Source organism: Entelurus aequoreus, linkage group LG27, assembly GCF_033978785.1.
Source record: "Entelurus aequoreus isolate RoL-2023_Sb linkage group LG27, RoL_Eaeq_v1.1, whole genome shotgun sequence".
Lineage (NCBI taxonomy): Eukaryota > Metazoa > Chordata > Actinopteri > Syngnathiformes > Syngnathidae > Entelurus > Entelurus aequoreus.
The window spans coordinates 4441998-4460901 of NC_084757.1; the positions used below are offsets into that span (position 1 = coordinate 4441998).

Sequence of the window (18904 nt, forward strand, 5' to 3'; positions counted from 1 at the left end):
TGAGTGTCGGTGCTGTCTAGAGCTCGGCAGAGTAACCATGTAATACTCTTCCATATCAGTAGGTGGCAGCAGGTAGCTATTTGCTTTGTAGATACCGGAAACAGCGTGAGGCAGAGTGCAGGTAAAAAGGTGTCTAATGCTTAAACCAAAAATAAACAAAAGGTGAGTGCCCCTAAGAAAAGGCATTGAAGCTTAGGGAAGGCTATGCAGAACCAAACTCAAACTGAACTGGCTACAAAGTAAAGAAAAACAGAATGCTGGACGACAGCAAAGACTTACTGTGGAGCAAAGACAATGTACATCCGAACATGACATGACAATCAACAATGTCCCCACAAAGAAGGATAAAAACAACTGAAATATTCTTGATTGCTAAAACAAAGTAGATGCGGGGATAATCGCTCAAAGGAAGACATGAAACTGCTACAGGAAAATACCAAAAGAAGAGAAAAAGCCACCAAAACAGGAGCGCAAGACAAGAAGTAAAACACTACACACAGGAAAACAGCGGACTTGAACTCAAGTAGGTAAAACTGAACCGACTACAAAGTAAACAAAAACAGAATGCTGGATGACAGAAAAGACTTACTGTGGAGCAAAGACACGAAGACAATGTACATCGGAACATGAAATGACAATCAACAATGTCCCCACAAAGAAGGATAAATACAACTGAAATATTCTTGATTGCTAAAACAAAGTAGATGCGGGAAATATCGCTCAAAGGAAGACATGAAACTGCTACAGGAAAATACCAAAAAAAGAGAAAAAGCCACCAAAACAGGAGCGCAAGACAAGAAGTAAAACACTACACACGGGAAAACAGCCAAAAGTCCAAATGAGTCAAATTGAAGTGTCTTTGTGTGTGTTTCATGAAAACTAATTTGCTTTATGGCCATCAGCGCAGAAACATCCATAAATTAGCTGCAGGGTTCCATGCGTAGGAAAAAAAGTAGCGGCTTATAGTGGGGAATTTAGGGTAAATACGTAGGGCTTTGCAGTAAACTGGCTGGAATATAAAGGCAATATAACATACATCCATAAACGTGGATGCATATGCATAAGTGCCAGGTTCAAACACTGATGACATCTATTAAACAAGACAAGAAGCAAGGAATTAAACAGAGACAGAATTCAATTTGGCCCAATGAAGAGAAACGCGTAGCCCTGCACCCTTGCACGGTGTCCCACCACACTCTGACGAAAGATTGTACGCCTCCTCTTTTATTCGGACTTTCCCTGATTACATGGCAACAGCTGTTTCTAAAGGGACGAGGGGTCGTAAACGGCCGTCGCCTTTGGTTACAAAACGGTTCAAAGAAAAGGTGCCTGGAGGGGGGTCGGGTCCTGCTTCCTGTGGATTACAATACAGCAAAGAAACCGACACCTTCATGTCGCTTCCCATCCTACACAGTGGAGTTTTACTTTTGATTGGCAAGATCAAAGACCGCTTTTGTCTGCTCGCCGGGAACTCATTGAAACACAAAGTTGTGTGATAACTTAGATACAATTATTCTGACAATAAGTGCAATATATTTATCTGTACAGTAATCTATTTATTTATATCTGCACCGTATTGCTCTTTTATCCTGCACTACCATGAGCTAATGCAACGAAATTTCGTTATTTGTACTGTAAAGTTGAAATTTGAATGACAATAAACGGACGTCTAAACCCTGTGGTGCTCCTCTCACTGCTTTGCTGGATGTAACATCGCGCCCCTTACAGGCTACGATGGGGGCAGCAGTGACTCCGAGTGCGAGAGTCCCACCCTGGACGACCAGGAGAGTCGCACGCATCTGATGCCGGACTTCTGGCTCATCGTGAAGATCCACCAAGACCGAGTCAAGGTCTACTCCCACTCCAGGTCAGAGAAGCCTCAGGAAGCGAACATGCCGCCAGTCGATTGTCGTTAAGTTCTCAGAAGGTTTTGTGCGCTTGGCTTCGATGTTTTGTCGTGTGGGTTCATCCGAAGGAGTCTCAGTGAAGAAAAGGAGCCCAGCGCCAAAGAGATGGAGACCAGGGAAGACCAGCAGGAGCTGCCCGAATATTTAAAACTGCACCATTTGGTAGTGAGGAAGATCGGGGAACTCTGTCGAATAGTCAATCAGGTACTACTACTACTACTACTACTACTACTACTACTACTACTACTACTACAGTGTTTCCTATAAACTGCCAAGATACCTGTGGCGGTGGGGGCGTGGCTATGGGCGTGGTCAACATAACATCATTGAGTAATTTGCATAATTTACTACAATGATATGATTTTCTCTAAAAAGGCTAAAAAAATGTATACTTACTAATTAAGAATAACAGTTTTTGTTTTAAACATCCATCCATCCATTTTACAATATAATTACAACACTTTATGTACATATTTATATACAGATTTGAACTATAAGTTATTCACTGAAATATATTTATTAATTGTGGTTCTTACAAAAAATATATCTTATAAAATATAAAAGCTAAAATGTCTCTTAAAGCTCTGCCCCTTTAATTAGTGCATACTAAATAATTTCACTTTAGCCTACTACTACAACCGTATTATTTACCAGCAACATAAAGTGAAACAGAGGCAGAGGTGTCCTGCCACAGTCAGTAACAAATAAACAGAATTTATATATATATATATATATATATATATATATATATATATATATATATATATATATATATATATATATATATATATATATATCTACAGGCCTGTTTCATGAGGGGTTTACCTCAATCCTCAGAAATCTCCTGAGGATTGAGGTAAACCCCTCATGAAACAGGCCTGTAGAGATGAAATAGTCTTGTGATTTTTTTCCCACACATATATATGTATATATATATATATATATATATATATATATATATATATATATATATATATATATATATATATATATATATATATATATATATATATATATATTTATTTATTTATTTTTTATTTTTTATTTTTTATTTTTTATTTTTTATTTTTTATTTTTATTTTTTTAATTTTTTTTGTATTTGTGGCGGACGTAATTCTTTCGTGGCGGGCCGCCACAAATAAATGAATGTGTGGGAAACACTGTACTACTACTACTACTTATACTACTACTACTACTTCGACAGAACTCAAGTTCTTATGCAGAAAGACTTACCGAGGAAATCTACATTATTTACACCGAGTAAAACACTGATTTATTGCTGACTTTTGCACAAATAGTTGTTTTTTGTAATTGAGTTTTTATTAACGTCCAGCATCATACATTCCTATCCATGACATCATATTTGCATACATCTATTGTCGGCCCTAAATGTCAAAATATTATTATTTTTTGTTTATATCCCAACGATGCCACTTCCACCAAAACAAGAGGATAAACAAAAAAATAAAACAAACAAAAAAATTATAATAAATAAAAAAAATTAAGAAAAAAGAATGTTAACATAAATAAATGACTAAAAAAACTATAAACATATAAGGAGTGGGGTTGTCCGGTACCAAAATGTATATCAATTATTTTCGATACTTTTCCAAATAAAGGGAACTCTGAAAAAGTGTACATTTTGGCTGTATTTTAACAGAAAATCTTGCAATACAATAAATATACAGGTATGTTTCCAATTGCACTCAAAGAACAATTTTAGAAGGTTAAAATATAAATGAAAGGGCATTAAACACATTGTGTTTTTCTTGTTGCACTCAAAGAATAATTTACAATTTTCCATAATCAAGGATTAGATTAGAATATAGTAAACTAGCTTTATTGACATAATTGTAAATTATTTATGGTTGCCAATCCTGGTCTGTGCTTTAGGAAAAATACAATTATTAGTGTGTACTAAAAACAAAACTATGGATAAATGTACACAAATAAGACATGTAGCAGGTAAAACACACTTTGGTTAAAGATATAACATAAATTGTAGCAATTTGTTACCAAATTCAGTTGTTTTACTTGCATTAGTTGACCTTAGATGGGCGGTCTTAACTCAGCTAATATTTGACATCAATCCAAGCAGCCGTGTGCACGACTGCATATCTACATGTTACTTATCTACATGGTAGGTATCTACATGTTGCGTATCTACATGTTACATATCTACATGTTGCGTATCTACATGTTACGTATCTACATGTTACGTATCTACATGTTGCGTATCTACATGTTAGGTATCTACATGTTGCGTATCTACATGTTGCGTGTCTACATGTTGCGTATCTACATGTTGCGTATCTGCATGTTACGTATCTACATGTTGCGTATCTACATGTTGAGTATCTACATGTTGCGTATCTACATGTCACGTATCGACATGTCACGTATCTACATGTCACGTATCTACATGTTACGTATCGACATGTTACACATCGACATGTTACACATCGACATGTTACGTGTCAACATGTTACGTATCTACACGTTACGTACCTACACGTTACGTACCTACACGTTACGTACCTACACGTTACGTACCTACACGTTACGTACCTACACGTTACGTACCTACACGTTACGTACCTACACGTTACGTACCTACACGTTACGTACCTACACGTTGTGTATCTACACGTTACGTACCTACACGTTACGTACCTACACGTTACGTACCTACACGTTACGTACCTACACGTTACGTACCTACACGTTACGTACCTACACGTTACGTACCTACACGTTACGTACCTACACGTTGCGTACCTACACGTTACGTACCTACACGTTACGTACCTACACGTTACGTACCTACACGTTACGTACCTACACGTTACGTATCTACACGTTACGTACCTACACGTTACGTACCTACACGTTACGTACCTACACGTTGCGTACCTACACGTTACGTACCTACACGTTACGTACCTACACTTTACGTACCTACACGTTACGTACCTACACGTTGCGTACCTACACGTCGCGTACCTACATGTCGCGTACCTACATGTCGCGTATCTACATGTCGCGTATCTACATGTCGCGTATCTACATGTCGCGTATCTACATGTCGCGTATCTACATGTCGCGTATCTACACGTTGCGTATCGACACGTCGCGTATCGACACGTCACGTATCGACACGTCACGTACCGACACGTCACGTACCTACACGTTACGTACCTACACGTCACGTACCTACACGTCACGTACCTACACGTCACGTACCTACACGTCACGTACCTACACGTCACGTACCTACACGTCACGTACCTACACGTTACGTACCTACACGTTACGTACCTACACGTTACGTACCTACACGTTACGTACCTACACGTTACGTACCTACACGTTACGTATCTACACGTTACGTACCTACACGTTACGTACCTACACGTTACGTACCTACACGTTGCGTACCTACACGTTACGTACCTACACGTTACGTACCTACACGTTACGTACCTACACGTTACGTACCTACACGTTACGTACCTACACGTTACGTATCTACACGTTACGTACCTACACGTTACGTACCTACACGTTACGTACCTACACGTTGCGTACCTACACGTTACGTACCTACACGTTACGTACCTACACTTTACGTACCTACACGTTACGTACCTACACGTCGCGTACCTACACGTCGCGTACCTACATGTCGCGTACCTACATGTCGCGTATCTACATGTCGCGTATCTACATGTCGCGTATCTACATGTCGCGTATCTACATGTCGCGTATCTACATGTCGCGTATCTACATGTCGCGTATCTACATGTCGCGTATCTACATGTCGCGTATCTACACGTCGCGTATCGACACGTCGCGTATCGACACGTCACGTATCGACACGTCACGTACCGACACGTCACGTACCTACACGTTACGTACCTACACGTCACGTACCTACACGTCACGTACCTACACGTCACGTACCTACACGTCACGTACCTACACGTTACGTACCTACACGTTACGTACCTACACGTTACGTACCTACACGTTACGTACCTACACGTCACGTACCTACACGTCACGTACCGACACGTCACGTATCTACATGTCACGTATCTACATGTTATGTATCTACATGTCACGCATCGACATGTCACGTATCTACATGTCATGTATAAAATCAGGCCTCTGTGGCGTAACATAATTGACCCAATTTTCCCAGTATGAAGTACATTTCTCCAATTTCTAATTAATAAATGCTGTTATCTTCTCCATTTTTGTGTAGAATATTCATTAATTAATTGACATTGTGTATAAATTGTTTTGCTTTCATTTTGTATTCTATTTTACGGTGACTTTGCTCGGAATGCTGGGAGTGATGTTTGTGTGTGCTTGGCAGCGCATGCTGCTGCAGGACCTGCATGACAGCCACGTGTGCAACTCCCTGCTGGTTGCCGAGAGCGAGGAGGACATCTGGAAGAACGAATCTCTGTACAGGCAGAGACGCAACGCCTCCGACGGTGAGTCGGTCCAACCGTACTCCAGCCCCAATGTCGACATCACTCCGATACCGGCAAAAAAACAAAACAAAACAAATATGGTTAACTTGTGCAAAACTTTAATCAAGGGTCCTTGAACGCACCACTATTATGTGCAATAAGATGCAAAATTGACACATGACTTTCTCCTGTGCTGCCACAAATACATGTTATATTTTTATGTGCGTGAATGCTTCAAAGTCAAAGACTAGTGACACCTCTGTTTGTAACTTTAATCAAGGGTCCTTGAACGCACCATATTTATGTGCAATAAGACGCAAAATTGACACGTGACTTTCTCCTGTGCTGCCACAAATACATGTTATATTTTTATGTGCGTGAATGCTTCAAAGTCAAAGACTAGTGACACCTCTGTTTGTAACTTTAATCAAGGGTCCTTGAACGCACCATATTTATGTGCAATAAGACGCAAAATTGACACGTGACTTTCTCCTGTGCTGCCACAAATACATGTTATATTTTTACGTGTGTGAATGCTTCAAGGTCAAAGACTAGTGACACCTCTGTTTGTAACTTTAATCAAGTGTCCTTGAACGCACCACTATTATGTGCAATAAGATGCAAAATGGACACGTGACTTTCTCCTGCGCTGCCACAAATACATGTTAGAATTTTACGTGTGTGAATGCTTCAAAGACTAGTGACACCTCTGTTTGTAACTTTTATCAAGGGTCCTTGAACGCACCACTATTATGTGCAATAAGATGCAAAATTGACGTGTGACTTTCTCCTGTGCTGCCACAAATACATGTTATATTTTTATGTGTGTGAATGCTTCAAGGTCAAAGAGTAGTGACACATCTGTAACTTTAATCAAGGGTCCTTGAACGCACCACTATTATGTGCAATAAGATGCAAAATGGACACGTGACTTTCTCCTGTGCTGCCACAAATACATGTTAGAATTTTACGTGTGTGAATGCTTCAAAGACTAGTGACACCTCTGTTTGTAACTTTAATCAAGTGTCCTTGAACGCACCACTATTATGTGCAAAAAGATGCAAAATGGACACATGACTTTCTCCTGTGCTGCCACAAATACATGTTATATTTTTACATGTGTGAATGCTTCAAGATCAAAGACTAGGGACACCTCTGTTTGTAACTTTAATCAAGAGTCCTTGAACGCACCACTATTATGTGCAATAAGATGCAAAATGGACACAAAACTTTCTCCTGTGCTGCCACAAATAGATGTTATATTTTTACGTGTGTGAATGCTTCAAGGTCAAAGACTAGTGACACCTCTGTTTGTAACTTTAATCAAGGGTCCTTGAACGCACCACTATTATGTGCAATAAGATGCAAAATTGACGTGTGACTTTCTCCTGTGCTGCCACAAATACATGTTATATTTTTATGTGTGTGAATGCTTCAAGGTCAAAGAGTAGTGACACATCTGTAACTTTAATCAAGGGTCCTTGAACGCACCACTATTATGTGCAAAAAGATGCAAAATGGACACATGACTTTCTCCTGTGCTGCCACGAATACATGTTAGAATTTTAGGTGTGTGAATGCTTCAAGGTCAAAGAGTAGTGACACATCTGTAACTTTAATCAAGGGTCCTTGAACGCACCACTATTATGTGCAATAAGATGCAAAATTGACACGTGAATAGATGTTATATTTTTACGTGTGTGAATGCTTCAAGGTCAAAGACTAGTGACACCTCTGTTTGTAACTTTTATCAAGGGTCCTTGAATGCACCACTATTATGTGCAATAAGATGCAAAATGGACACAAAGCTTTATACTAGGCTACAAGCAGCTACTCGACAGCTAAGCACAGTATAGCACACCCCTATGACACACACAAGCCACAGAGGGGGTGATGTACTAAGAAGTTTGTGTGTGGACCACAGATTTCCACCCAGAGGAGAGCTACCAGGCCAGAGACTACCTGGCTGCCACCATGCAGTTCATACCGGGACATTTTGCCTGCGATGTGGTGTGGCGCACCATCATCCACATCCACCCACGCCTCAAGATGGGCCCCAACATGGGGGTCTCCAGAGGTGGGTGACCAACCTTTACATGCTCACTGACCTCCTCATTGGGTTTATAATCTAAGGACACCCGATTAAAAACTCCAAGGAATTCACGTCTCTTCAGGGAACATCCTTAAACCTTGACCCTGATGATGAGAAAATAAGATGTTTATTGTGTCTCCTTATCGCAGCCATCCAGGCGCTGCGCTCTGTGCTCAACTCCTTCTGCGTGGGCAACAGGACCAACATGTTTGTCTACCAGGAGCGCACCACCAAAGCCGTCTTCTACCTCAGGTCGGTGACAACCTCTCTCTCACCCGCGTTTCATCCGGGCATAAAGCGTGACGTACCACTGCGGCAACCAAGTGTGAAGGAAGTCACAACGTTTGTTTGATGGGGGCCCGAGCTGAGTGACGGAACACACAATACAAGTTATGTGGTCAGACCAGGTGCCCAAAGTGCGGCCAGGTGGCCATTATGTTAGATCCACTATGGACTGGACTCTCACTATTATGTTAGATCCACTATGGACTGGACTCTCACACTATTATGTTAGATCCACTATGGACTGGACTCTCACACTATTATGTTAGATCCACTATGGACTGGACTCTCACTATTATGTTAGATCCACTATGGACTGGACTCTCACTATTATGTTAGATCCACTATGGACTGGACTCTCACACTATTATGTTGGATCCACTATGGACTGGACTCTCACTATTATGTTAGATCCACTATGGACTGGACTCTCACACTATTATGTTAGATCCACTATGGACTGGACTCTCACTATTATGTTAGATCCACTATGGACTGGACTCTCACACTATTATGTTGGATCCACTATGGACTGGACTCTCACTATTATGTTAGATCCACTATGGACTGGACTCTCACACTATTATGTTAGATCCACTATGGACTGGACTCTCACACTATTATGTTAGATCCACTATGGACTGGACTCTCACACTATTATGTTAGATCCACTATGGACTGGACTCTCACTATTATGTTAGATCCACTATGGACTGGACTCTCACACTATTATGTTAGATCCACTATGGACTGGACTCTCACTATTATGTTAGATCCACTATGGACTGGACTCTCACACTATTATGTTAGATCCACTATGGACTGGACTCTCACACTATTATGTTAGATCCACTATGGACTGGACTCTCACTATTATGTTAGATCCACTATGGACTGGACTCTCACACTATTATGTTAGATCCACTATGGACTGGACTCTATATATATATATGTATATGTATGTATGTATGTATGTATGTATGTATGTATGTATGTATGTATGTATGTATGTATGTATGTATGTATGTATATATACATATATGTATATATACATATTGTACATTCAGTAGTGTACAAAATTGTGAACACTACTGAATTGGGGTCTTATGGCCGCTTATGTGGACACTTATACTGCCATCTGGTGGTGTCAGAAGAGTATAACATACAATGGAATTTGGAAAAAAAAGTGTAAAAATAAGAATTAGCATGTCACTAAACATGAAGTACACGTTTGTGTACTTATAGACTAAGTACATCATATCAAAAGATGATTCTTAGTTTTTATTCTAATTAGGGTCCAATAAGCCCAAATAGCAAAGAGAAATAAAAAAAAGCATGTAAACAAACAGCTTGGGCCTTAAGAGGTTAAATTAAAACGGTTCTATTGTGATTGATAATAAATATTGAATTGAATATATTGTTTGTTATCGCACAATGTATCGCCAATATGGATGTTCGCTCTTGCCCGCTCCCAACACTCGCTGCTCGTTCCCTTCCAGACTTTACGAGACGTCTCTGGCAGGGAAGTACTCCGACATGGACGGAGGCCTCCAGGTGAATCGCTCCATCGGCCTGGCAAGGAGTCAGGAGCCGCTGTTCTCCGAGGACCTCATGGTAGGCAAAAACCCCCACTCTTGATGTGTGATATCGCCCTGCATGTACGTACACGTCATCGCCCTGCATGTACATGTCCTCAGCAGCACAAAAGGCTGTTTTTTCTAAATCTTTCTAATGTCAACTGTTTTAAAAATATTTTATTTTAATTTATACACCAAATGATACATTACAAGAAATTAATTTCAATCAAATCATTCGTCTACAACACAGGTGTCAAACTCAAGGCCCGGGCCCATACTTGCCAACCCTCCCGTTTTTACCGGGAGACTCCCGGTATTCAGCGCCTCTCCCGATAACCTCCCGGCAGAAATGTTCTCCCGACAAACTCCCGGTATTCAGCCGGAGCTGGAGGCCACGCCCCCTCCAGCTCAATGCGGACCTGAGTTGGGGACAGCCTGTTCTCACGTCCGCTTTCCCACAATACAAACAGCGTGCCTGCCCAATGACGTCATAACTGTGGAATGATCGAGGGCGAGTACTTGGTTTCTTATGTGGGTTTATTGTTAGGCAGTTTCATTAACGTCCTCCCAGCGCGGTAACAACACACAACAACACACGTCACGTTTAGTCTACCGTAAAGCAGTTCGTCTGCCGTAAACAGCAATGTTGTGACACTCTTAAACAGGACAATACTGCCATCTACTGGATAGCCTCCAGAACACTGAAATTCAAGTATTTATTTTATTTATATGTATAATAAAATAAATATATATATATATATATATATATATATATATATATAGCTAGAATTCACTGAAAGTCAAGTATTTCATATATATATATATATATATATATATATATATATATATATATATATATATATATATATATATATATATATATATATATATATATATATATATATATATATATATATATATATATATATATAGTTTGCCGTAAACAGCAATGTTGTGACACTCTTAAACAGGACAATACTGCCATCTACTGGATAGCCTCCAGAACACTGAAATTCAAGTATTTCTTTTATTTATATGTATAATAAAATAAATATATATGTATATAGCTAGAATTAACTGAAAGTCAAGTATTTCATATATATATATATATATATATATATATATATATATATATATATATATATATATATATATATATATATATATATATATATATATATATATATATATATATATATATATATATATATATATATATATTAGGGCTGCAACTAACGATTAATTTGATAATCGATTAATCTGTCGATTATTACATCGATTAATAATCGGATAAAAGAGACAAATTACATTTCTATCCTATCCAGTATTTTATTGGAAAAAAACAGCATACTGGCACCATACTTATTTTGATTATTGTTTCTCAGCTGTTTGTAAATGTTGCAGTTTATAAATAAAGGTTTAGTAAAAAAAATTAAATTTTTTTTTTTTTAATTAAAAAACAAAAACAAAAACCTCTGCGCATGTGCATAGCATAGATCCAACGAATCGATGACTAAATTAATCGGCAACTATTTTAATAATCGATTTTAATCGATTAGTTGTTGCAGCTCTAATATATATATAAAATACTTGAGTTGGTGAATTCTAGTTTAAATATATCCCCCTCTTAACCACGCCCCCTGCCCCACCCCCGACCACGCCCCCCACTTCCCGGTATCGGAAGTCTCAAGGTTGGCAAGTATGCCCGGGTCACACCATTTTATATGGCCCACACACGCCTGAAACTAATATGCGTCAACACACAACCTTATATTTATATATTTTTTACATTTTCACAGAATTTTTTTTTTATTCGGCATGAAATTGCATACATTTTAAACTTTGATAGTATCCAATATGGCAACACCTTTTTTGTCAAAATAAAAATAAATACTTAAATATCTGCTTGACTTCTGACTAAAAAGCAAGGTATGCATGGCATTGTACACTGTAAAAATTTAAATATATTATACGATACAATTGACGGTGGTCTTTACAGCATATTACTGGAAATTGAAAAGAAAAACACTGTTTTTATTAACGATAAAAGTCTGTCAGTTGAGCTGCCAGTTTTTGTTGTTGTTTTTAAAGTGTATTACCGCAAATGGAAAACAAAAAATGAGGGTTAAAAATCTGGCAGCTCAGATGGCAGAATTAAAAGTGTTGTTGTTTTTTCCATTTGTAGAAACACTGTATATATTTCACAGTCTAATTCCCGTGAATGATTTGCCATTTTTTTACTGTAAAATCTACAGATGTTTTTTTTTTTCCTGTGTGTGTATATATAAAAAAATATTTTCAATAATCAAATGCATAATTCATAATATTTGCTGTTCCAAGCGGCCCTTTGATGGAAGCGATATGGCCCTCAATGAAAACCAGTTTGACACCGCTTTACGTTTGAATTTTTTAGGTTTTATGCAGTTTTGTTAAATAAAACGTCGTTTTTTTTCCTATGGAAAACATACAAAATATGCATTATTTTCCCCCCCAAAAAATATTTCAAAATGAAATATTTGATGTGAAGTAATTGCAGCCTTAAATAGGTCAAAATTCATACCAACATGGCTTTTAATTAGTTATTATTTTTTGAAGTTTAAAAAAAAAACAGCCCACATGGCAGCTTTGTGTCATGAGAGTCAATATTGCAGCTTTACATGTTTACGCTTTTTTTTGCACTTTTGTAAGTTGTTGTTTTTTATTAATATAATTTTAAAATGTGCCACGGGCCGTTAAAGAATGAGCACTTTGGACTAAACCACAGGTGTCAAACTCAAGGCCCGGGGGCCACATCATTTTATATGGCCCACACACGCCTGAAACTAATATGCCTCAATAAACAACCATATTTTTTTTTTTTTACATTTTCACAGAAAATACATTTATGTAGGGCATGACATTTTTCAACTTTGATAGTATCCAATATTGCAACACATTTTTTTGTCAAAATAAAAATAAATACTGCTTGACTTCTGATTACAAAGCAAGTTATGCATGGAATTGTACACTGTAAAAATTAAAATATATTATACGGTAAAAATTGACGGTGGTCTTTACAGCATATTACTGGAAATTGAAAAGAAAAACACTGTTTTTATTAACGATAAAAGTCTATCAGTTGAGCTGCCAGTTTTTGTTGTTGTTTTTAAAGTGTATTACCACAAATGGAAAACAAAAAATGAGGGTTAAAAATCTGGCAGCTCAGATGGCAGAATTAAAAGTGTTGTTGTTTTTTCCGTTTGTAGAAACACTGTATATATTTCACAGTCTAAATCCCGTGAATGATTTGCCATTTTTTTACTGTAAAATCTACAGATGTTTTTTTTTTTTTCAATAATCAAATGCATAATTCCTAATATTTGCTGTTCCATGCGGCCCTTTGATGGAAGCGATATGGCCCTCAATGAAAACCAGTTTGACACCGCTTTACGTTTGAATTTTTTAGGTTTTATGCAGTTTTGTTAAATAAAACGTCGGTTTTTTTTTCTATGGAAAACATACAAAATATGCATTATTTTCCCCCCAAAAAAATATTTCAAAATGAAATATTCGATGTGAAGTAATTGCAGCCTTAAATAGGTCAAAATTCATACCAACATGGCTTTTAATTAGTTATTATTTTTGGAAGTTGTAAAAAAAAAAACAGCCCACATGGCAGCTTTGTGTCATTAGAGTCAATATTGCAGCTTTACATGTTTGCGCTTTTTTTTTGCACTTTTGTAATGTTTTTTTTTTTTTATTAATATCATTTAAAAATGTGCCACGGGCTGTTAAAGAATGAGCACTTTGGACTAAACCACAGGTGTCAAACTCAAGGCCCGGGGGGCCACATCATTTTATATGGCCCACACACGCCTGAAACTAATATGCCTCAATAAACAACCTTTTTTTTTTTTTTACATTTTCACAAAAAATAAATTTATGTAGGGCATGACATTTTTCAACTTTGATAGTATCCAATATTGCAACACATTTTTTTGTCAAAATAGAAATAAATACTTAAATATCTGCTTGACTTCTGATTACAAAGCAAGTTATGCTGTAAAAATTAAAATATATTATACGGTAAAATTGACGGTGGTCTTTACAGCATATTACTGGAAATTAAAAAGAAAAACACAGTTTTTTTTACAATAAGTCTGTCAGTTGAGCTGCCAGTTTTTGTTGTTGTTTTTAAAGTGTATTTTTTTTGCATTAACACAGTCAGAAAAATCCCTAATAAAGAGCCGATTATTGGAATAAAATGACTCGTAACACAACTCGAGGCCACAAGACAATCTTCTAAGATTGTCTTAAAAGAAGTGTAAGTGTGTTAGTGTATAAGAAGGTTGGAGGGGTGAAAATGGGGAGAAAAACAGACCTATTGTCTTTGTGTGTGTGTACGAATCGTGGAGCCAGTGGGAGTGTAGACCTCCTCCACCAAAGATAATCCTTACATGGATCAACAAGAGACAACAAAGTTTTGTGGAAAGTTGCTTAGTATTTGAGGAATATTGCATCAAAACAAACAAACATGACTTTGGGGGGGAAAAAAACAAAACATAACCTTGTTGACATGAAAGTAGAATAGTAAATTTGAGGCCTTTTTAATAAAACTTTACTTGTTATCATCAATAACTGAGAAGTTGTGTGCTGCTGAAGGCTCGCGGGAAATCTATTTTCCTCGGATAACGTCAACGCTCCTCTGCAGGTTTATCTGATGTTGGGATTAAAGCTGCCACGTAGTCCCTGAAAAATGGGAAATAACTACAGTGTAACTCTCTGGAGAGTTGATCTGCTTCTACCGGACTTCATTTCATAGATGATCATGAATATGAACTTTAATGGACGTATGTCTGCCTTACAGTGTGAAGCAAAAGACTAGGAGTGTCCAAAAATGTTCCAGCCAGGGCCACATAGTAAGAATGTAGGCCAAAATAGCTTCAATTGAACGCAAATGAAGTTTTTGTCAATCCAGGATGTTTTTATTTTGTCTTTAGAATATGTTGCGGGGAATGTTCCCTCTAAGGTGCGCGCCTGTGCAATTGCGCAATGCTCAAGCGTCCTCTGCGCACGGCAAATCTACGCCACGCACGAAATCTAATAAAAAAATAAGCGCATAACAATTTTCGACACTCGGACACGACAGAAAAAACAAATATTGTAACGTCTGTCGAGACGCTTTGAGGACATGAATTCCATCCATCACTTTACTGAGCAAAACTCTTTATTGTCGGCCATAAACACATCACCGAAACATTAGTAAAAAAAAATCATATCTAGCAAAAGTGGTCATTTTGTGCGGTACAAACCAGACCAAAAGCAACTTTGTTATATCAACAGCAGCCGCTCGCTCTTTCTCACTTGCGCCAACACATGCACATATGGCACGTAGCCAGTGATGCGTTTACAGACACACAAAAAGTCGGACAACTCCAACACCACACATAAAGTGTCATTCCAGGTCGTTACACTATGATTTACCAATCAAATGTGTGCTTATTCTAGAGCAGGGGTCACCAACCTTTTTGAAAGCAAGAGCTACTTCTTGGGTAGTGATTAATGCGAAGGGCTACCAGTTTGATACACACTTAAATAAATTGCCAGAAATAGCCAATTTGCTCAATTTACCTTTAACTCTATGTTATTATTAATAATTAATGATATTTACACTTAATTGAACGGTTTAAAAGAGGAGAAAACACGAAAAAAATGACAATACAATTTTGAAACATAGTTTATCTTCAATTTCCACTCTTTAAAATTCAAAATTCAACCGAAAAAAAGAAGAGGAAAAACTAGCTAATTCGAATCTTTTTGAAAAAATACAAAAAATAATTTATGGAACATCATTAGTAATTTTTCCTGACTAAGATTAATTTTAGAATTTTGATGACATGTTTTAAATAGGTTAAAATACAATCTGCACTTTGTTAGAATATATAACAAATTGGACCAAGCTGTATTTCTAACAAAGAAAAATCATTATTTCTTCCAGATTTTCCAGAACAAAAATTTTTAAAGAAAATCAAAAGACTTTGAAATAAGATTTAAATTTGATTCTACAGATTTACTAGATTTGCCAGAATAATTTTTTTGAATTTTAATCATGATAAGTTTGAAGAAATATTTCACAAATATTCTTCGTCGAAAAAACAGAAGCTAAATTGAAGAATTAAATTAAAATGTATTTATTATTCTTTACAATAAAAAAAAAATTTTTACTTGAACATTGGTTTAAATTGTCAGGAAAGAAGAGGAAGGAATTTAAAAGGTAAAAAAGTATATGTGTTTAAAAATCCTAAAATCCTTTTTAAGGTTGTATTTTTTCTCTAAAATTGTCTTTCTGAAAGTTATAAGAGGCAAAGTAAAAAAATTAATGAATTTATTTAAACAAGTGAAGACCAAGTCTTTAAAATATTTTCTTGGATTTTCAAATTCTATTTGAGTTTTGTCTCTCTTAGAATTAAAAATGTCGGGCAAAGCGAGACCAGCTTGCTAGTAAATAAATACAATTTAAAAAATAGAGGCAGCTCACTGGTACTGAGACCTACATTGTTTCATGTCCCTAAGACGTTCCTACCGGAAGTTATAAGCAGTTTTGTCTGAGTTTTCCTCTAAAAAGCAGTTTTTTCTCTGTTTTATTTAAAAATTGCTCTAGAGCACAATTTTGAGTTTCGGGGTTCGGTTATTTTTTGAGATCGCAATTTCTACCAGTCCCGATGTGTGTGAGAAGTTTGGTGAGTTTTGAAGTATTTTAAGGGGGTCAAATTACAGCTCAAAGAGGCAAAAACGAGTTTTTTTAGTACAAATTTGTCTTGAAGGGGAAATTGCCAACTTCCTGTTGGTTTTCGCCCGAAGAAGTGAAATTATGAAATGTAGGTCTAAGTCTGACCTACATACAGGTTTTTGTTTCATGTCTCTACGACCTTCCTAGTGGGAGTTACAGGCAGTTTGTTTTTATTTTTTCCTAGGGGGCGCTAGAGCGCAATTTTTATTTTTGGGGGTTGGTTTTGTTATTAACTTGCAATTTTCGCAGGTCCTGATTTGTGTGTCAAATTTGGTGAGTTTTGGAGCATGTTAAGTGGGTCAAATTGCTGCTCGAAGAGGCGGCCGGTATAATAAAAAGAAGAAAAAGAATAATAATAAACATTACAATAACAATAGGTTCCTTTGTAACCAGTACAAAGAACTCCCTGAGGGAGTCCTTTGTACAGGTTACAGGGCGGACCCTAATAATATTTTTGACTGACAAAAAATTGCCAATAAGAAATTATTGGTATCGGTATCGATGAAAATGCAAGAAAAAGTATCGGTATCGAATCCTAAAAGTGTGGTATCGCCCATCCCTAGCCTCCACTGAATGCTCAGGGACTTTTTGCCTTCGCTCACACACATGAACAATTCGAGGGAACATCGGTCGCGGGTCAATAAAAAAACAAAACCAAGCTGCGACCTGCGGTGTCCCTAATGAAGTGGCCATTGAGCACCGTGTGCCGGGTTCTCCCCCGCAGGGCTCCAGGTCGTCTCTGGAAGGTTCTCGCCCAGTGGGACAGGTGGACAAGCACATCCTGCTGCTGGTGCACGGCGTGGGCAACGCCGGTGAGACAGTCGGAACGCTCCCACGTGCGGCCCGAGGCGTGTTTTTGACGGCGCTGTTCCCGCAGGCCCGGAGATCACGGACGAGCTGGTGAAGGTCCTGCGTAGACGTCTGGACGAGACCACGTTGGACCTCATCACCGTGATGCTGGTCAGGAACTGCAAGCTGACGCCGGCTGACGTGGAGGTGGGTTCTTCCTCTTTGCGGACCCGGTCGAAAGCTCTCATTGGCGCCACTACAACCTCACGTCTGCCGTCTGCAGTTCATCCAACCGTCGGGTTCTCCCGCCACCGAGGTCATGACCTTTGGCCTGCCTCACTTCTGTGTTCCCTGGCTGTCCGCCGTGGCCCACTACCTCCGGCAGAACCTGCTCATCTTCCTGCACGTGCCCAAGTACACGGACAGCAACACGGCGCACCACTTCAAGGTGGGACCTTCTTTTCTTTTTAATAGTGATTGATTGGAACTTGTATTAGTAGATTGCACAGTACAGTACATATTCCCTACAATTGACCACTGAGTGGTAACACCCCAATACGTTTTTCAACTTGTCCACGTTAATCAATTCATGGTAAAGTGAGTGTTATTGACGGCAATATCAGCACGATATTTAAAACAATTCCTTGTCATACAATTGTTCGATCAAAACAAAGTCAATAGTACACAATAACTAAACAAAAGCATCTACTATTCGTTTAAATAATTCGTGTTTTTTGCCCTCAATGTCCTCTTTTGTCCAGAAACGTACTTTGTTAATAGCAAAAACAACCAAAAATTAAAGCTGCAAGCAGCGTTGGTCGGGTCCGCCTTTTGGCAGGTGCTAGTCCTAGGTGACCCAATACTTTTGTCCAGTGGTAGTCCTGAGTGAGACCTACATAGAGGTTTTTGTTTCGTGTCTCTACGATATTCGTACTGGGAGTTAGAGGAAGTTGTGTCTGAGTTCACATTGTCATTATAGGGTATTGTGTGTAGAATTTTGAGGACAA

General features: G+C 38.1%; 1 protein-coding gene across 3 annotated transcripts in view; it reads left to right on the forward strand.

The window, feature by feature from the left end:
• Window positions 1-18904, forward strand: part of LOC133644275 (KICSTOR complex protein SZT2-like) — a 194016-nt gene that overhangs the window by 107965 nt on the left and 67147 nt on the right. For all 3 annotated transcript variants that reach the window (XM_062038641.1, XM_062038643.1, XM_062038642.1), the window contains 9 exons: window positions 1729-1867; window positions 1976-2111; window positions 6289-6409; window positions 8313-8465; window positions 8630-8732; window positions 10262-10376; window positions 17833-17920; window positions 17986-18104; window positions 18181-18345. In XM_062038641.1, coding sequence (XP_061894625.1) covers window positions 1729-1867; window positions 1976-2111; window positions 6289-6409; window positions 8313-8465; window positions 8630-8732; window positions 10262-10376; window positions 17833-17920; window positions 17986-18104; window positions 18181-18345 — 1139 coding nt within the window. The remainder of the gene's footprint in view (window positions 1-1728; window positions 1868-1975; window positions 2112-6288; window positions 6410-8312; window positions 8466-8629; window positions 8733-10261; window positions 10377-17832; window positions 17921-17985; window positions 18105-18180; window positions 18346-18904) is intronic.